Source organism: Epinephelus lanceolatus, chromosome 3 (assembly GCF_041903045.1).
Source record: "Epinephelus lanceolatus isolate andai-2023 chromosome 3, ASM4190304v1, whole genome shotgun sequence".
NCBI lineage: Eukaryota > Metazoa > Chordata > Actinopteri > Perciformes > Serranidae > Epinephelus > Epinephelus lanceolatus.
In genome coordinates, this window is record NC_135736.1 from 10,447,996 (window position 1) to 10,467,793 (window position 19,798).

General features: G+C 41.3%; 1 protein-coding gene across 16 annotated transcripts in view; it reads left to right on the forward strand.

Annotated features, from left to right (window-relative positions):
- ptprdb (protein tyrosine phosphatase receptor type Db) overlaps window positions 1-19,798 on the forward strand; it is a 221,123-nt gene that overhangs the window by 157,301 nt on the left and 44,024 nt on the right. For 8 of the 16 annotated variants that reach the window (XM_033624615.2, XM_033624637.2, XM_078164858.1 and 5 more), the window contains 14 exons: window positions 4,014-4,031; window positions 5,719-5,829; window positions 7,768-8,037; window positions 10,459-10,568; window positions 11,099-11,296; window positions 12,218-12,343; window positions 12,444-12,591; window positions 12,721-12,866; window positions 13,658-13,802; window positions 14,679-14,981; window positions 16,116-16,309; window positions 17,552-17,578; window positions 18,715-18,832; window positions 19,124-19,711. In XM_033624615.2, the coding sequence (XP_033480506.1) occupies window positions 4,014-4,031; window positions 5,719-5,829; window positions 7,768-8,037; window positions 10,459-10,568; window positions 11,099-11,296; window positions 12,218-12,343; window positions 12,444-12,591; window positions 12,721-12,866; window positions 13,658-13,802; window positions 14,679-14,981; window positions 16,116-16,309; window positions 17,552-17,578; window positions 18,715-18,832; window positions 19,124-19,711 (2,502 nt within the window). The remainder of the gene's footprint in view (window positions 1-4,013; window positions 4,032-5,718; window positions 5,830-7,767; window positions 8,038-10,458; window positions 10,569-11,098; window positions 11,297-12,217; window positions 12,344-12,443; window positions 12,592-12,720; window positions 12,867-13,657; window positions 13,803-14,678; window positions 14,982-16,115; window positions 16,310-17,551; window positions 17,579-18,714; window positions 18,833-19,123; window positions 19,712-19,798) is intronic. The other 8 variants (XM_078164875.1, XM_078164877.1, XM_078164876.1 and 5 more) reach the window with 3 other exon arrangements.

Consider the following 19,798-nt stretch of genomic DNA (forward strand, 5'->3'; position numbering starts at 1 on the left):
CTCCCTCCTCAGACTGACTCTGGACCCAAAATCCCTTTCTTGTGATTGGACACCCAACTCTTTTGCTTCTTTATGTATAACAACCTCTTTGCTTCTGTCCCCATTTTTTTAAATTTTGTGGCTCAGCCCTCAACTCCTCGCTCAGACTCCCTTTTTGACCTTTAATTTACAAAAAAAATATAACAAATTAAATGATTTAAAACATTATTACAACTTAAAATGTCAAATACTTAGTGTGTTAGCTTGATTCTTCTATGTGATGATTACAAATTACGATTCTTTTAAGCACAAATTTCTGTGTAGATAATCGATATCCTTGACTTCTTTTTGGAGTTCCAGTGCTTTTTCAAGGTGTTTCTACAACTCCTCTGTGTAACCAATGGTCCGATTGTAATGCCATGTCTATGCTGTTTCTTTTCTCTTTGTATCTTTTTAACCACAGAGTCCTTTGGTAAGTGCTTCTGTTCCGAGGCCCACACCCTCACTGTCCACTTCTCTATATACTGTTCACTAATGCTGCTACTGTTGCTGCTGCTGCTGCTGCTCACCTTTACAATGTTGAGGTGTTAATAAAATGCATGGCATGCATTTTACTAACAGTCACAAACAGAGATAATATAAAGCACAGACGTTTACAGACACAGAAATACACACACACAGGCACCCACACATCATTTTGGTAAAGCAACACACTATGGATGCTACAAACTGGAAACAAACACACACACAGACAAACATACACATGTATCTACACATAGATACTCACACATATCTGTCACCCTAGACGTAGCTGGCCTCACCCTCACCTGTGCACCTGCAGCCTTTCCACACCCAAAAAAAATACAATAACTTTGTCCTCACACTCACCTATTTACTTTTCCACTTATTCAATTATTCTTCCCCTCACTCAATCTGTCATTCACTCACCCACTTACTCTCTCTGCTCTGCTGTATAGAGTTACAAGTCAATAAGTCATCAACTCTAGATGGCTGTTAGGTGGAGCCACTGTAAGGAAATCAATGGCGACCAGGTTTCAGGATTCTAGACGTTGACTGTACAGTGGAGTATGTATATGCTAAAACTGGTTCCTACTGCTTAGAGGTAGTGAATGTACACATGCCATTTTTAACATCACCATAATGGAGCCAGTGAAGTTAAGTAGTAAAGAAAAATCCACCCTTCAATACATTCTAACTGTTATATAAATCATTTTATGACGTTTGGAAATTTTACAACAAAGTGCTGTAATTTGCATTTCGTTCTTTACATTTACTTAATGGATTTCCTCAATTTCCCAGAATGCTTTTACAATTAAATGACATCTATGCCTGCATGTATTTATGTACCCAGTGATCACTGATCAGACTCACACCTCTTTACAGCTGAAACCATCAGTCAATTATATGATTAGTCAAATGGCTGAAAATTAATTAGCAACATTAACATTTTAGTTGTTAATCAATTGTTTAAATCATTTTTAATTTTACTCTGTCGTTCTCAAATGTGAGGATTTGCTGCCTTTCTCAGTTTTTCACTGAAAAATAAAAGAAGATTGAATATAAACTGAATATATGACCGATGGTTGTACAAAACAGTTAATTTGAAGATGCTACCTTTTAGTGTTGTCACAATACCAAAATTATATCTTCGATCGATACTTGCCTAAAAAGCTCAATACCCATACTACAAAACCATTTAAAAAAAAAAACCTAAAACATCAGAAACTATTTTCAATAACAGGCTCAATAAATTTGTAGTTTATGTGCTGTTCAGTGTTTTCTCATTTTCTTTATATGTAAGTTTATGTGATTGCTTTAACTTTATGGTTGCAAGCAGAAACCACTTATTAAACAGTGTTTAATAGGACTGAATCCACATGTCTGGCAAAGGTCTGCACTAAGTGCATTTTCTATTCACTCATTTTCTGTAACCGCTTATCCTGTTGGGGGTTGCGGAGGGCTGGAGCCTAACCCAGCTGACATTGGCCAAGAGGCGGGATACAGTACACTGAGGACAGGTCGCCAGACTATCACAGTGCTGACACATTGAGACAACCATTCACACTCACATTCACACCTATGGCCAATTTAGTTGTGACCTCTCCCAGTATGACTGTTGATGGTCATCAATCAACCCAATCTGCATGTCTGTGGGGAGGAAGCTGGAGTACCCAGAGAGAACCCATGCTGACACAGGGAGAACATGCGACAATGCTAATCACTGCACCACCATGTCACCCCGATCTATAGAAATAATTACTGATGAAAATGTACATGCCATGATTACCATCAGCAATGCTGAGTGAGTATGAATTGATCATTTAAAACTAGTTTTGTTGATCTGCTTGCAGCAGCTTGCAAGTTGTCGTAAAGTTAACGTTACCATTGTGAACATTGTGTTTGCATCCGAGACATTGGCCTCTTGGTAAGTTAGCTTAAAAGATAAAGGCAAAGCAGCCAAACAGTATCATTGCCCTTAATTGCTTCGTCAAACTCTAATGGTGAAAAAAGTATGTTTGTCACAAAATAAATCATACACGTATAGGAAGACATAGGCTCTACTTATGTTATCTATCTTATTCAATAACCTGTCGATTTTTGAAGAGGTTAGCGTGTGTCAGTGAGATGCTCTGCCAAGTTGGAAGTGTTAGCTCCCTTGGTGTGCGTAAGTTTAAAACATCTTTTACAGTTGGGCTTTGTAGTGTCCATGGGCCCTGACTGTTGGCTGTGTAAGCACAATAATGCCATATCCGCTTCTCATGTCTGCTTTGTAGACAAGCCATGGGCAGTAGACAAGAGCACTTGTACTCACAGACATTCCTCTGTGCCACTATGCCTGTAGGGAGCGGAGGCAAAGCGCTACACATACACAGCGGGGCAAAATTTGTGAGCAGCGCACCACTGTCGCATAAATACAACTCACAGGAAATACAGCTCTTATTAATTCCAACTCTGGTGTTCTTAAAGTACCGAGTAACAAAATGGGGTATTGCACCTAGCGGCAGGGTATTGCAACACCTTTCTGGTATCAGTATCACTATCGGCCTTCAGTTCTGGAGCATTGTGATGGCCATTTGTCTAACATTATGTTGGCCAAATTATTCATTGATTAACCATAAAAAAATGTCCATATCCAGATCCTTCGGGAATGAAGATAATTGTGCTGTAAGTTGCAGCAAGTTGCCTGTGATGGTAAACATGCCATGTGGCTACATTGCACTGTGGTCTCTTGAGTCCACTCCCACCTCTTGTATGCCGGACTTCTCCCAGTATGATCGTTGATGGTTGTTTAAAGATACAAACGCGCCCATGCTCTTTGATTCTTAGAGGCTGAGGCATCAACTTGACATTTACTGCTGAAGTTTTAGATTGTTGAAAATGTCCCAGCTGTCAGACTCAGTGTAGCTGGAAGGAACCCCAAACAATAAAAAAGAAAAATCAATCCAAATGCGATGTAGGGACAATGCCAGGTTTTTAACAAAGTTTAAGTATTGGAGGGTGGATTTTTCTTTTCGGAAGAGATATTAGATATATTTACACTCCATGTTACCAGCAGGATTACAGCTTGCTTTGAGCTACGTTAAGGACAAGTGCAGGGTCTCAGGGCAGTTAGAGTCCCAGTCCAGCTCTTAGAGACCCAGATGAGTGCAGTGCAGACACTACCCTACTCCTACAGCCACATCTGCCCCTGCTGCAAGTCAATGAAGTCAAATCAATAACCCATCTCCTTATAGCTCTGTCACTGTCTGTCACTCTGTCTATCTTGATTCTGTCTTTCTCTTCTCAGGCTTATTCTGTCTTTATTTATTCTGTCTTTTCATTTTATGCCTCTCTCTTCCTCTCACTCTCTTAAGGATCTATATTTTGAGTCTTCCTCTCTAATTTGATTCTTCTCCTTTCCAAGTTACCTCCCTCCCCAAGTCCCTCCCTCCCTTATCCCCTTCCCCTCCTGTGGTACTAACATTTTCTTCTTCTTCTCCTTCTCTAATCTCGTGCATTCATTGCCCACTCAGGTGGCACGCCCATACGAGGTAAGACTGCTGGGAGGACCAACATGACACAGTGGCCTGATTCCTTTTCAACCCCTGGTTCCTACTTGTCTCACAGATCTGGGAAAAAAAAGCAGCTCTGGGTGGATTAATCAATACGTGTTTAGTCCAAAAGACTTCCATATTGGTAACACTCATCCAGCTGCTGCAGATCTGCAGTAGGTGCAAGAGGGGGGAATTGGAATTGAGCAAGCAATTCATTATACTACGACTTTTAATCACTTCCCCTCTTCTCGTCTTCCATCCTCTCTTCATCCATTCATTTTTCCATCCCAGCCTCAACGTTCACTCTATAACACAGAAATCCATCGCTTTCTTCCTCGTCATATTGTGATCTCTCTTTTGTACCCATCAGTTTAACATCATTTAGCTTAAAACATCTTTTTCAGTCTAAGGCATGACATGTTTACAACTTGTATTATTTCTTTGTTGCTTAGTTTGAGGTGACAAACTTTCACTTTTACCTCTGTTTGTTTGCTTTTTTTTTTGTGACCTGATTTTCTTTCCTTTTTGTTTTTTCTTTTTTTGTGGGAGGGTCTTGACCTAAGCTTGACCTGGCCTCTCCTTCTACCTTGTCTATATTTGCCCAATCAAACGTCCCAGTTTTGTTTTCCCTCCCAGCTGTTATTCGCTCAGCCTGAAAAGTCCAGATGGCGAAGACTCAGACACACTTGCAGACATTAGTGTGCTCAGGCACACGTAATCACACACACACACACACACACACACACACACACACACATTTCTCCATGATTTTTTACCATCATTTTCTCTTTTCTCTCTCTCATTACCGATAAAAAGCCCCAAACAACCACTTTTTTGATAAAGTTTTTCTGGGCGCTTTTTTGCCTTAATACCACACCATCTTTAAAGAAACTCTGGTTGACTTTTTTGACAGTTTTTCTGCTTTCAGGGAGCGAGCAAGCGTCGGTCCCTTCCCAAGGCTTTGCGTATGTCGTTCCTTTTTTTTTTTTTTTTTCAAATCTGTGGCCTTGATGGAGGTTGGTGGATGTCTTTACCTCCTTACTGGGTGTGTTTTAAAATGACATCACACTCCTGATCCCATTGGTGGATCCGTAAAGTTGGGGATATCTTATTGCCATGGCAATATCTTTGTCACATTTTACCCTTGAAAAGTGAAACATGATTTGCTCCCTAATGTAACTGCATTTTAATTTCAGCAAAGGATTTTTTTCAAATACTGTATTGGTGACTGGATTTGTCCACATTTTGGTTGCTTGGTTTCTTTGTTTCTGTCTTGCATGAAGACTACATTCTCCGTTTTTCTAGGCTTTGTATCAGTGCTTTTTTTGTTTTTGTTTTCTTTCCATTTATAAATCAGGAAGCTGACCCTTGTTTTGGGCAGATTCTTGCTGACAGTGGTAGAAACGTGTTAATTTCTCCCAATAGATTTGGCTCCCCTTTTTAGCTCACTGTTCAGCTTGTTTTTTGTTTTTGTTTTTTTGCTGAAAACTCTTTCAGATTCATTTACTCTTTTATGCAGTTCTTACCATTTCTATGTTGGTGTATTTATGGACTGTACCCAATTATTGGATGTCTTCCACTTTTGTGTAATTGCTCTCTCTCCCTCGCTATCTTCCTGTGTGACTCTCTCTCTCTCTCCTTTCTCTATCTCCTCCTCCTCCTCTCAATCCCTCCATCCATCCAGGTGCCCTCCAGATAGAGATGAGTGAGGAGTCAGACCAGGGGAAGTATGAGTGTGTTGCCACCAACAGCGATGGGACACGCTATTCCACACCAGCTAACCTCTATGTCAGAGGTAAGAGGGGGATAAAAAAGCAGCCTTTCAGTCCAATTAGAGCACTTAGATTTAAAGGAACACTGTGTAAGATTTAGGGGGATTTAGCAGTGATGATTGCAGATTGAAACCAGCTGAAATTTCTCCAGGTTAAAATTCCTTCAGTGTTCATCATTCAGGAGTTTTTGACTGGGAGCCGAATCATCTGCTACAGTGGCCAAAGTGTAAACACAAAATGGCCCTATCTAGAGCCAGTGTCTGGTTTGTCATTTGTGGGCTACTGTAGAAACATGGCGATGCAACATGGAGATCTCTGTATATAAATATAAATAGCTAATTCTAAGATAACAAAAATACAACTTTTTTTTTTTTTTAGTTGATTTTACACTAACGAAAACATAATCATATTCAATCTCTGCCAATATATCACCCTAGATCCTACACACTGGATCTTTAAGGATCCCATCAGTAATGGATGTGCAGATTGGAGCCTCTATTCCTAGAGTTTTTTACAGAGACGTCCCCTGCTAGGAATGTACGTTTATCATATTAATGTGATTTGATGCCATTAAACCGGCTGCGTTTTATAATTCTCAGCTGTGGAGCCATAAAACAGGATCGTTTTTTTTAAAAGGAGAGCTCCTTTACATCAGCTCGGGCCAGGCTGAATGTTTCACTCAGGCTATTAATCTCTCTGCCCTCCCTTCTTAGCCTTTAGACCTCAGAGAAAAACCAAATCATTGTCTGGTTAAGACTTGTGTTTCTCCCCAAATCTGACAGGCATCTCACCTCCTCGGGCACTGTCTCTTTCAACACACACACACACATTCCCACCAAATGTTTGAATCTTGGAGACATTTTTATTCCCGTGGCCTTTTGCTCTGTTGTCTGCCCACCCCCGAAAATAAAATAAATAAATAAATAAAGGCTTTAAACAGCGTAGCATGCTTTCCTGACTCCAACATTGCTCCCAGGGATACGAAACAAACACACACACGACTGGATGCACAAAGCGAAACACACACATCTATGCTACGCTAAAAGAAAATATATAAACACACGTGCACACACACACACGGGCATACACACTCAGAGCAGAGGCAGTGATGTGCGTCTAACAGAGCTTGCAGGGCCAGTAAAATCTTGCAGTGCTGCTCAGTGAGTGTTTGACAGGCGGTCTATGGAGACTGCTTTAAACAGAGGGGCTTTCACAGACACAGCGGCCATCTATGGACTCTCTCTTTGCTCTCCTTATTTCTTTCTTTCTACCTGTTTCTCTTTCCCTCTGTCTGTTGCCACCTTACCATGCTCCTTTGTCTAACTTGTTTTCTCTCTGTGTCTCCTGTCTCTTCTCTGATATTTTCCGTTTTCCTCTCCTTTCTCTTCTCCTCCTCCCCCCGCCGTGCTCTGTCCTACCTCCCTCTGCAGAGCTGCGAGAAGGTTGGTACAGTAACGACTGTGTGGCTCTTTTGAGTCTCTCCCGAGAGTTTTCTTTTCTTCCATTAAACTGCCATTTGTGTTTGTGTGTTTGGGCTGTTTTATGTGCGGTACTGAAGGTTTAAACCTGCCTGTACAGTTTACTCCTTTGAGATATACTGTACCCTGCGTTGTTCCTCTTTTCTTTGTTCCCTCGTGAGTGCATGTGTGTTTGCTGTGAGGTTTTTTTTGTGAGTATCTTTTGTGTTTCAGTTCATAAAATATTTAATGGAGCGCACCTAAAAACACCATGAATAAAACATTTTGATATCACATGCGCCCTAGTGGTGATGTACCAGACTGTCTGAATGCTTGCAGTCTTTGAATGCCATAAAACTTCATCTCAGAGCACATGGAACAAAAAAAAAATCATTCGACAATGTATAGACACTGATTGTTCTGCACTTTACTGAGTAACACATACATGAATTTCTAATCGCCTCTCTTCTCCTGCCTTCGTGCTTCTATTGCTGTCTGGTCCAGTACGTCGTGTCCCCCCTCGCTTCTCTATCCCCCCGGCAGACAGCGAGATCATGCCAGGGGGGAACGTCAACATCACCTGCGTGGCTGTGGGCTCCCCTATGCCATACGTGAAGTGGATGCTTGGAGCGGAAGACCTGACGCCCGAGGATGACATGCCCATCGGCCGCAACGTCCTGGAACTGACTGACGTACGCCAGTCCAACAATTACACGTGTGTCGCAATGTCGACACTCGGCGTGATTGAGGCTGTAGCACAGATTATTGTAAAAGGTGGGTTTTAGTCAGCATTTTCATGAGGAGGCGTATGAGTGAGGAGAAAAGAGCATGTGAACAAGAGAGGAAGTGATGGTTTGACCTTGCCTCCAGTGAGACTTTGGTTTTCAGAAGAGCGGAGTGTTTTTAAGAGTGTGGCCTTCTCTATTCTCTCTGTAAATGAGCACTATGAGTATGAGAAGAAAATTTCCATCATCAAAGCTCCCTTTACTCTGTTTTTCATAGGCCAAATATATTTATGTAAATGTTGATATTTTTGGCCCAAGGCCGTAGCCATGGAGTCAACACTGGGAGGGGACCAATCCTGCTGGGGGTTCTTACACTTTTTAGTAAAGTACCATTTATTTTCACAACAACAGTGTCAGCGCAAAATGATGTATTGACTTTAACTTTACGTTGACATGTATGCAAGAGTTATAAGTGATACGGTCATGAAGTTATCATTTACAAAAACTATCACAACTAAAACTGACGTAGTGTAACACTCAAATTACATTCTAGTTTTCCACTTTTTAATATATTTGAAAGTTATGAAAAAAGAAACAGAGCAGCTTTTGACAATGATTGTACCTCAAGCAACAAGACATGCATAGCTGCAGCCACACTCCATTCAAGCTCTACAAACTGTGCCCATCACCAGTAGGCTACAAGGCAAACCCACCAATGTGGTGATTATTTGATCTGTTACAATGGCACATTGTAGTGAATGAATATGAGGTCAAACACAGCGATAGTCCACTTTATTAATTTACCTCATTCATTTTGGTTGGACGACATAATTCATCTTACAAGTAACGAGATGTAACACACTTCATAGCTAGCTAAATGCTAACTTAGCATTTACTTCAGGGCTTCCACTTCTGGATCGAGGAGTAAACGATTGTGAATGTATAGTGGGTAAGTCTTGTAGCTGGTGGGCAGGTCACGTTGGCCACCGTACCTACTTGCGAGCAAAAGATTTTTTTATCAATAAATTGGGAGAGACATTTTTAGCATATTTGAATATTGTCCCCTCCAGTATATCTTATAAAAACTTCCTTGGTTTGGCATATATTTCCATATAGGTGCGCCTTGCTTGACTGTAGCAAATGGAGACACACTGTATGGTTGTTATTTTTACAGTCTATGTTGCTGACAGACACACAGAATTTTCTGTCAGAAAGGATTTGATCCTGCTCAGTGCCGTATCCGATGTACCTACCCATTGGTTCAGTCTGTCTGTGAAATGCCATGATTAGTTATGTCAGAAGCTGCACTCAAATCATGTAATACATGAATGGAACACGTGCAAACATTATTGGTCATTAAATGGTCATTTGTGACTTTTAGAGGGGCAGGCTTTGTGCTGACGCAAACCAGAGTGGAAGGTTTCAGAAATGCTGTTTTCTTTCACAGCTTAGCCATGATTTTTTATTCTAGTATTTTTAGAAATAAAATAATCGAGCCCGGGCTTTCTGGGAGTGGCTGAACACTTGTTTTAAAAGTCTGGGATGCAGCCCATGGATAGACAACTGTTAAAAATTAAGAGCAGCCAATGGCCATTTGTTTCAATTACATCAATTAAAAATTTTGTTGGCATTAAATCCAACGGGCATGAGGACACCTTCATGTGAGATTTTTAAAATGTCAGTAAGGGAAACAAAGATGAAGTGGCTCAGGGAGGAATCAACATCACAAGGCAATATTTTGACCCTGATAGAATTCAATGATAAATACATAATCTATCATTTCTTTGTTATAAAAAAAAGTAGTGATGAAAAATGTAAAGAAATTAAAAAGTTACTGATTTCCGAGATGTACTAAGAATTAGGAGAAAAAAAAAAAAAAAATCTGTTTTTAACGTTATATAAAAAGTCCTACGCTGAAGTATGTCTCACTTTATGACAACAGTTTTTTCTGGACAGCTCTGCCACATGAGCCTATTCATGTCTGAATACTTTTTTTATTTATTTTTTTTTTTTTTTTTGGTGTAAAAAAAGGAACAACCGAATTATCATTGACAAATTGGAGTCTAATTTATTCACATTTTGGGAATTGCTCAAGAAAATTGACTTCTGTCTCCACTTCATGTGAGGCAAAGAATTGTTTTTCTCTGTCAAATTCAGTTTTCAGTAGAGACGTATTTTTGTACTTCTTAATGATCACTAAGTCTGAATTTAAATAAACGTTGTCAGTAAACAGGGGGCTTGATTTGAATTAAAATGAACAAGTTGTTGAATTTATTGTTTTGTGTAGTCTGATTATGTTTAATTTAATTCTTGTAATTGTTCTGTAGAGATTATTTTTATTGTATAATTGTAATACTGAGCTGGTCATGTTTTAACCAGCAGATGTTGATTTTTTTGTTTTTATGAGAGCACAGCGATGGTACAAAGTCTACCAGGGGATAGCTTGTAAAATCTTTCTTCTTTCTCTCAGCTCTGCCGAAGGCCCCTGGTACCCCTGTGGTGACGGAGAGAACTGCAACAAGCATTACACTCACCTGGGATTCTGGCAACCCTGAGCCAGTCTCCTACTATATCATACAGGTGTGTAACAGACAGAGAAACATTACTGCATGTGCACACAGGTTTTCTGAGACACTGAGCTTAAGATGGCCAAAGCTGCACTAGAATTTTATACGAACATAAACTGTTATTAGCAGCCTAAATCAGTAAGTAGGGCCACAAAATAAAAGAGTTCCTTGTCTCTCCTGCTGGTAATAAAATCTCTAAATTGCTCAAATGAAATCTGGTGTCTGGAGTACTCTCTGCCCACAAGGAGTAATGAATTGAAATATTAAGAATGAAACATGAACTGCTGCACTGAAGCAGTGACTTAAGACTCCATTCACAAAAGCCACATTAGATATGTGGTGTCTCACATTTCATTCTCTGTTTTTGCATAAATCTTGGATGGTTAATAAGAGCGTGGTGTCCTCTGTTTATTGGTGTCAAACTGATATATATACAGTAAATATAGATAGGCCTACGTGTAGAGCTTCCTCTGTATAAAGTTGCCTAATGCAGTTTTAAATCAGTATGTTCCTCTCTCTGTTTTCCTCTCTTGCTTCCTCTAGCACCGTGCCAAAGGGTCAGAAGATCCCTATAAAGAGATCGATGGCATCGCCACAACACGCTACAGTGTGGGCGGCCTCAGCCCATATTCCCACTACGACTTTCGGGTGGCGGCTGTTAACACCATCGGTCAGGGCCCCTCCAGCGAGGTGGTGGAGGCCCGCACAGCCGAGCAAGCCCCCTCTTCGCCTCCTCGACAGGTCAGCATTAGATTGGAGGAATGCAGTTTTGGTCCTGTATGAAAAACAAGTTGACTTTATGCTTAGCTGCAATTTGAAATCGAATCTATCATTGTTTCTCTTAAAACAACTTCACCACAGGCTTGGTTGTTATACAGTATGATTTGCTGCCTGTTATCATAAAAGTTTCACATGCATTTTTTTCAATCCGTCATCCAACAAAACAGGAACCTTGCATGCTTGAGTCTGATGTATTCTATTGTTCTGTTCATGACGGAAATTCACAATAAGAGGCAAAATGGAAGGACACATTTGCTCCCTTGCTTCTCTCCACTTGAGTTACCTCTCTAGGCTGTTGCCATTCTCAGCCCACGTCGTGCATTTGGCATTGAGGTTACCTGAGTTTAAGTGATACAGTGCAGCTAATAGATCGACTCCGTTGTAAGCATTATTATTGCTGTTGTGCCATTCTGGATAGGGTTATGTTACCTTGTCTTTGTTTCGGAAGATTTCAAGGACATTACCTCCATACATTTCCACTCCTTTTTCTTGCTGGCCCCCTTTCAACTTCCACCCTGTTCTGCAGGTTACGCCACATTTTCTTCATTGCTTCTTGGTCAAACAACTCTCTTAAGGCTTTTGATGGATGCACAAAAACGCAGCTAATTAAACCTGCTTCAAAAACTTCCAGGACAGATGACAGTTTTGGAGTTGGTGTGTAAATGTAATTGACACAATATGAGGTCGTAGTTATTTTTAGACGTGTGAAAATTTCATACCAAACATACGGACTTGGTGCGCAAAGGCCTTATGTCTTAAGACGCCTTTATTTTCTCCAAAATAAACTAGCTCAGCCTTCTTCAACTGAACTTGCTCCAGTGAAATTACAGTATATTTTATTCGGGTGCAGTGCCGCTGAAGTTCTTCCTGTTTGCCCTGCAGGTCAGAGGTCGTATGCTGAGCACCACAACAGCAATCATCCACTGGGATGAACCAGAGGAACCTAACGGACAGGTGGTGGGCTACAGAGTCTACTACACCTCAGACAACACGCTGCCAGTCAACCAGGTGTGTACCAGCTTATAATCAGTCATGACTGGTAACTTGTGTTCTCTTCATGTGTCTTCTTGCATTCATGCATTGTGTTGTGTGTTGTGTGTTGTCGCAGTGGGAAAAGCAGATGGTGCGAAGTGCCAACTTTATCACCATCCAGGGTTTGACTCCTAACAAGACGTATTATATCAGAGTTCTTGCCTTCACGTCAGTAGGAGATGGACCCCTGTCCCAGGACCTGCAGATTATAGCCAAGACTGGAGGTAAGAGACGGGAAGCAAGACAGATATGCCACGCCATACTGAAAATGTAAACATTTACCTTCTTCAAGATTAAAAGAACAAAAATATATTAAACTGGTTTTACTAATCCTCTTTTACTCATCTCTGTAGTTCCATCACAACCTTCAGAATTTAAGGGTGAGGCCAAATCTGAGACTAGTATCCTGTTGTCCTGGGTGGCCCCGCCCCAGGGTGGCCCCGACAACCAGATCACAGGATATGAGCTGGTCTACCGACGAGCTGATGACACAGAGGAGGTAAGACAAGAGGGAGAGACAGACTGATTTGTAGCCCAGGGGACTGTTTATCTGGGCTACTAAATTCACAGGTGGTTGGATGGACAATGACCAATTAAAGGGGCAGTTCACCTCTAAATCAAAAATACATATTTTTCCTCTTACCTGTAGAGCTATTTATCAGTCTAGATAGTTTTGGTGTGAGTTGCAGAGTGTCAGAGATTTTGGCCATAAAGATGTCTGCCCTCTCCAATATACAGCAGTGTCTCTTTCCAAAAGTCATGACCCCATCACTCACGATAATTCACAGACCTTGTTGTGAGCAGTTTCATGTAGGAACTATTTTCTACCTGCCAACCGAATCACTGCACAGGAGAAGGTCTGTGGATTATCTTGAGTAACCGGGTCATGATTTCTGAAAAGAGACATTGCTGTTGGGTTTTTCAAATGTATTTTTCGGTGTGTTGAGCACCACAACCCGAGTGCCATCTAGTTGAGAGAAGGCAGACATCTCTACAGCCAAAATCTCCAGCACATGGCAACCTATAACAAAACTATTTAGATTGAGAAATAGCACTACAGGTAAGAGGAAAATATATTATTTTCAATTTTTGAGGTGAAATGTCCCTTTAAATGTTGGATGTAGGAAAGGTAGGGTGGACAAACAGATCAGTTGAACTTAATATTAAAAGTTAGCTCTATAAAGGATGTTATTTTTGAACACCCTGTGGAAATAGTTGATATAACCTTTTTCTGTTGTTTATCTCACAACCTACACGTCTTCCTCTGTCTGTCTCTTCATGTCCTTTCAGAAGAAAGTGAGCTTTGAGCCGACCACCTCCTACCTGCTGAAGAACCTGAAGCCTTTCTCCACCTACACCTTTCAGCTGGCTGCCAGGAGCAAGCACGGAATCGGGGCATATACCAACGAAGTGTCCATCGACACGCCGCAGACGCGTAGGTCCAACTAGAAATACTGCTGTGTGTGAGCATGTGTGTGAGCGTGTGTTTGAGAGAGAGAGAGAAAGAGGCTTCAATTTTGACAAGGCAAAAATAAGACCTGACACAACAACTGATCCACAAATATGTGAAATACCAGATCTGACCATCGCTGAGCATGTTACAAACACTATTTGATAAGACATTTGGCAGTTGTTGCTTTTTTTTTGCATTGTCACAAAGAGGCTGTCATGAATCCAGACAACTGACCTCAGATTTGATATTTCAACAAATATATCATCAAATAAATAATTTGCACAACTTAATTCTGCATATGGTATTAAAGTAAATCTTACAGATGATTGACAGCAAAATGAAAATTTGTTGGCTACCAATCTGAGGTCTGTAAGAGAATCAGTAAAAACAAGGTAAGAGGGTTTGTAGGTAGAGATGAGAACTCCATCGTGGATCACAGAGGCTTGGGTAGGCTGTAAGGACAAGTAAGTTATGGGCAGGTATGTTTGTATGTTACAGCTCTAGTCAGTGTTTTTGTGTTGCATCTCTTTTAAGTCATTCACTCGTTTTCATTAATCAAACATTTCTACCAAACAGAAGTTGACACCCATCATTCAGTATCTTCGTTCAGCCGCCATCTTGCTTTCTAGTCATTTTTTCGTAAGAGCTTTCTGTTCTCCAGTGTTTTGTTTTCATTTTATGTTTCTTTGTCTTTTGTTCTCTGTCTCTCGTCTGCTCAATTTCATCCCCATTCCTTCATGGCAAACCTCACTTCCTCACCTCTCCACCCACCCACCAATAACAACTCGCACACACAACCAAATTACATTTACCCAAAAACAAACCCCCTACTGTGCTTCCTCAAAACTGGCCAATCAGTTCCTTCAGCACCTCCCCAGGACATCACATGCACCAGTCCCAGTTCTACCAGCATCCTGGTAAGTTGGGCTCCACCTCCTCTGGAGTTTCAGAACGGCATCATTACAGGATACTCCATCCAGTACGCCAACACCGAGGGCATCAAAGTGTCTAAAAGAATTGATGGAATTCCTCCGGAAAGTTCTCCGTATCTACTGGAAAACCTGGAGAAATGGACTGAGTATGGCATAACGATACGGGCACAGACGGAAGCTGGGGATGGACCGGAGAGTTTACAGCTGCTAATCCGCACAGAGGAAGATGGTATGTTCCCAAACAAACCCCCCTTGCCTGTCTTAGGATGGTCCGCCCCACTAACAATGGCTACTTCACTAACATAGCGCTAATGGGCTCAAAGCACCCTAAACTAACAGCAAGTTTCTTCCACTGGCCAGTAAATGCATTTGTCTATCCCTGAGCTGCAATCTAAATGGATGATGCTTTTAGGAACAAACCCTTCAGTTTTGAAAACCTCTCCTTTGTTCCTTCATAACCGCCAGACACCTCCAGCATCCGGAAATCTCCTCCTGCTGCTCCCTCACCACTGCTTTCTCTTGTCAACAGCAACCCTTTTTTCTCCAGCAGCCGTTTTTATCCTCTTTTTTACCAGCATCTTTTTTCCGCGCTTCTCCTCTTTCTTACAAAATCCCCTATTTTTTGGGAAATGGGATGGTTGGGCTTTCCCACTATATTCTCCACTAACAATACCAAAACAAACCCTTTGGCTGTAGCTGTACCTTTCCACACCTTGGTTTTTCTCACTGCCCTTCCAACTCCTCTCCAATTATTTGCATATTTTAAAGTTTAATCATTGTATTTTATTGTGTCTTGACTAATACATAATATTTTCAGCAATATTTTTATGATATTCATGCATAACAACTCAAAGTCCCAGTGTCTCCATTTTTTGCTGTTTGGAGACGTTCCATTTTTTTTCTTTCAGTAGATATGTATGTTTTTTTTCTCTTCTTCTTCTTTTGGGGAGAAGTGTAGTTCTTGGCAGTACGAGAGAGGTTTTTCTTGATAACAGTATTTTCTCTTTGACTGCCTGCCACTGTTTATCTGCCCGTGGCAACAAATCCTTTTCTATCTGCCATTCTTATCTTTCTCTACATTTGCTTCTTATCCTCCACTGCTTTTTTCCTCCATGTTTTTCCTCAAGCACTCACATTTTTTACTATTTTGACTTTTTTTCCCAGACATCAGAGCAGTTTTAGACTTTTTGGAGGGTTGCATTTTTTTTTTTTTTTCTTTTTACATTTTTTCAGCTTTTGGGTATTTTTAATCTGCCCCTGAAACCAATATATTTTTGATTAGAAAAAGTGAAGGCCTTAACTTGAGAGGTTTGAGTGCCCATCCTCTGTGACCCTTGACCTCTATCCCAAAATGCATTTTTAGTTCCAAGCGGTCCTCCGCGAGGGGTGGAGGCAGAGACTGTGAACGCCTCGGCCGTTAGGGTGAAATGGCGAGCGCCGGCGCCTGAACGGCAGCACGGTCAGATCCGAGGTTACCAAGTCCACTATGTGAGGATGAACTACGGAGAACCTCAGGGTCAGCCGTTCATCAAGGACATCCTCACAGAGGACTCTCAGGTAAGACTAACATATATTCTCTAATACCTGAAGATCAAATGGACTGTTTAATAGATACCTCATTAAAACCCATATTTTATATGAGCAGTATTTTCATAATACAGTAATATTTATTGGAAATGAATATGTGAAGTTCACAGTTTCATTAAAGCCATGAGGAAATCATAAGCTCCCTCAACAGATGGGTTTACCTGGATATATTTTATAGATGAAAGTGGCATGTGGCCATTTAGGTATTTTTGTAGATAAGATAAATATTTAGCCAGATTTTTTTCTTAATCTTTGTTTGTACTGCACAACACACACACAGTACAGCAATCTGTCACAGCTTCCGTATCATCTTCCTCTCATTCTCAGGAATGATGAATGATGCCATATAAATTGATAAATTGACCAGAAACCTTCCTTAAAGCTGGAGTGCTTCAAGTACAGCATTTTGGCCGTCGCCATCCTGGATTTTTGGAGCCAGAGGTGACCATATTTGGACAAGAGTGTGGAGCTAACCCTAATGCTAGCTGCTAGCTTGGTTAGCACAGTGCATTTACAGCTGCGATAATGCTAATGCTAATTTTGGCTAGTTAAAAAAAAAAAAAACGGGCTTAAAATCATTAAAACCAAATGTTCTTACCGAAAAACAATAATTTTGTTTTGTTGAAAAAAAAATTACAAACCCCCATACAGCTGTCATGAATGGGAAAACTGGCTAAAGAGACCAATATGTAACCTCTATATGTAAAGGTCTTGCACTCCAGCTTTAAGATTGTTCTAAACAATCATCTTGACATTGTAGCCGAGAGTTAGCTCAGAAGATCAACACCACTCTCATATCTGCCCATTAAATATGAAGCTTCAGTCAGAAGATTGTTAGCTTTGCTTAGCATAGCATAAAGACTCAAAGAAGGGTAAACCATCCAAAGGTTACAAACTCTGCCTACCAGCACCTCTAAAGTTCACTAATTAATAATTGAGACATTATATCTTGCTTGTTTGATCAAACCGTCCTCACAGTCTTTGCTTAATATTTAACGCACAGACATGGGAGTGGTATCTAACGTCTCATCTAACTCTTTGGCAAGAAAGCAAATAAGAATATGTCAGGCTTTTCACACAAATGTATACTTTTATGATGGTAAAGATGGTGCATTGGACTTAAATATGAAGTCTTGAAGATCATATCCCAAATATTAAGAACTGTGATTGTCTCTCCTTTCTCTCTTTTCTCCAAACTCTTTCATCGTTTAGTGGGAAAACAATGACTCAGCTGAATATGTGAGTAAACCCTTCTTTAAGCCTATTATTTAATCGTGATAACAACAAAGCACTGAGAGCAGATGAGTCATATTTATGAGATTGTAGCTTTAAAATCTCCTGTGACCAGAGTGGGGGCTTAAAACCCAGCAGGAAGTCCCTTTTTCATTTCTGCAGTGTGTGTTCTCCAGGATTTTTAATAAAGGACGCTGGAAAAACACACATAGATAACCGATGATGTGAGTCATTTGCGGTTGTTGCCAAAATGATAATATAATTTATGCATTCCGCTGGCCAAGAAATTGAGAAAATATTGTCTTTAGTGTTTAGATGGTGACAAAACTAGATGAGTTTGGAGTGTCTGAGTAGTAAAATGACATTGTGTGTTGACCACATTTTGAGCTCTGGTGGGATGATTTGGAATTCGTAGTTGTTTTGAATATTGTTGAGATGATCACAAACCATATCCACTATATATTCTCCAAAAGCAGCAGCTAGGTGGTCTCTATATACAGACTACATTCAGTGAATGTAGAGTCTGTAGGCAAACCCCGGAGATCTTGCCTCTGGAAGAAGAGCGGAAGAGCCCTGGTTTCCGGTTGTAGGCTGTTTGTAGTCCGCATGATATTGACCAATCACGTTTGAGCTGGCTGCAGTTGTTGCCAGGTTAAACGGTCCGTGCAGTGAACAAACGCGGCGAAACATAATTGGCGTCACTGCAAACTCTGAATCCATCGCAATGGTTCAGCATATTTACTTATATATAAACAGAAGTCGGAAACGGAAATTCGTCTCCTCCGCCCCAAATCAAACCGGAATGCCAAAAAATGGGGGGTCTGCCCCCAGAGGCTGTATCGCCGTCTGCTGGAAGTCAGACGCCGAATACAGCCGATGGGTTCTGAGAATGGCAGCTAGGTGACCAATGAAATGAGAGAAACTAACTTCAAAACATATTTCCTGGCCTGACAAAAGTACCGTTGGTGTAGAAAAGACTTGAAAAACTGTCTGCACAGTTAGACTGTCAGACAAAAAGCACAGAATTGCACCTTTTCGACCGGTTTGACCCAGACATTTTTATTAAGTAGAAGCTCATTGTCCTGAGGGCACACAAAAATAACTGCCTTTTGAAGCTGACAGCGCTTTTTGTTGTTCTGCAGGAGGTGGTTCTTGGGGACCTGAAGGCAGACACTTCCTACTCTGTATCAGTGGGGGCTTACACTGCCAAGGGCGATGGTGCTCGCAGCAAACCGGTTACAGTCTGTAGCGCCCTGCCACGTAAGTGTGTCTGCACAGACTCTTCCACAAACATACAGAGAGACAAAGACAGATACACTAATGATCGTTGAGACTAAAGCATCACTAATGATCGTTAGAGGCCATTAAATCATTGAATTGGTTTATGTCTCACTCTGTCACACCTTGAGATGCCAGAAAAAAGCCAGTCATTTTGTGCTATATTAATCATATTTTGCAGTTTTGCTGGAGGTTATGAATAATGTGCTTTGTAATTATCCTCTAATTATCTTTTCATCATTCTCTCTCTCTCTTTATTTCCCCTCTTTTTAGTGCCTGAGAAGCCCAAACTGACGGTGACTGCCACTGATTCAGGTACTGCTCTGCTTCAGTGGTACCCACCTCCCAACCCCCCCACCCCACTCCTGGGGTACCGCCTCACCTTTGGCCGCGTCGACGTCCTTCCCTTCACGGTGGTGGAGTTCCCCACCAAAGAGAACCGCTACACTGCTCAGGACATCCACAAGGGAGCTAACTACGTGTTCAGACTCTCCTCCCGTAACAAAATGGGCTACGGAGAGGAGGCTGTAAAGGAGGTGACTACTCCCGAAGACGCCCCAAGTGGATACCCAGAAAATATTATCTTAGAGGAGGCGTCTGCCACGTCCCTCCGGTTGGTGTGGAAATCAGTCCCACTAATTGAGCAAAATGGGAAAATTCTGAAGTACTCAGTCCTGTACAAGGACATAAACAGCAGAGGGAATGCCTCAGAAGTTGTGGTGCCCACTCCAGGGTCCAGTGTTTTGTTGGAGGGTCTGAGTGCAGATACTGTGTACGATGTCAGGTTGCGCGCAAACACAGCTGTCGGCCCTGGGCCGTACAGCCCCAGTGTCCAGTTTAGGACGCAGCGGCTAGACCAAGGTAGGACTCACTTTCTAACAACCCATCTTCATTGTCTCAGGATGCAACACATGCTTCCTAACAGCACATCTGTGCATACATTGTGCA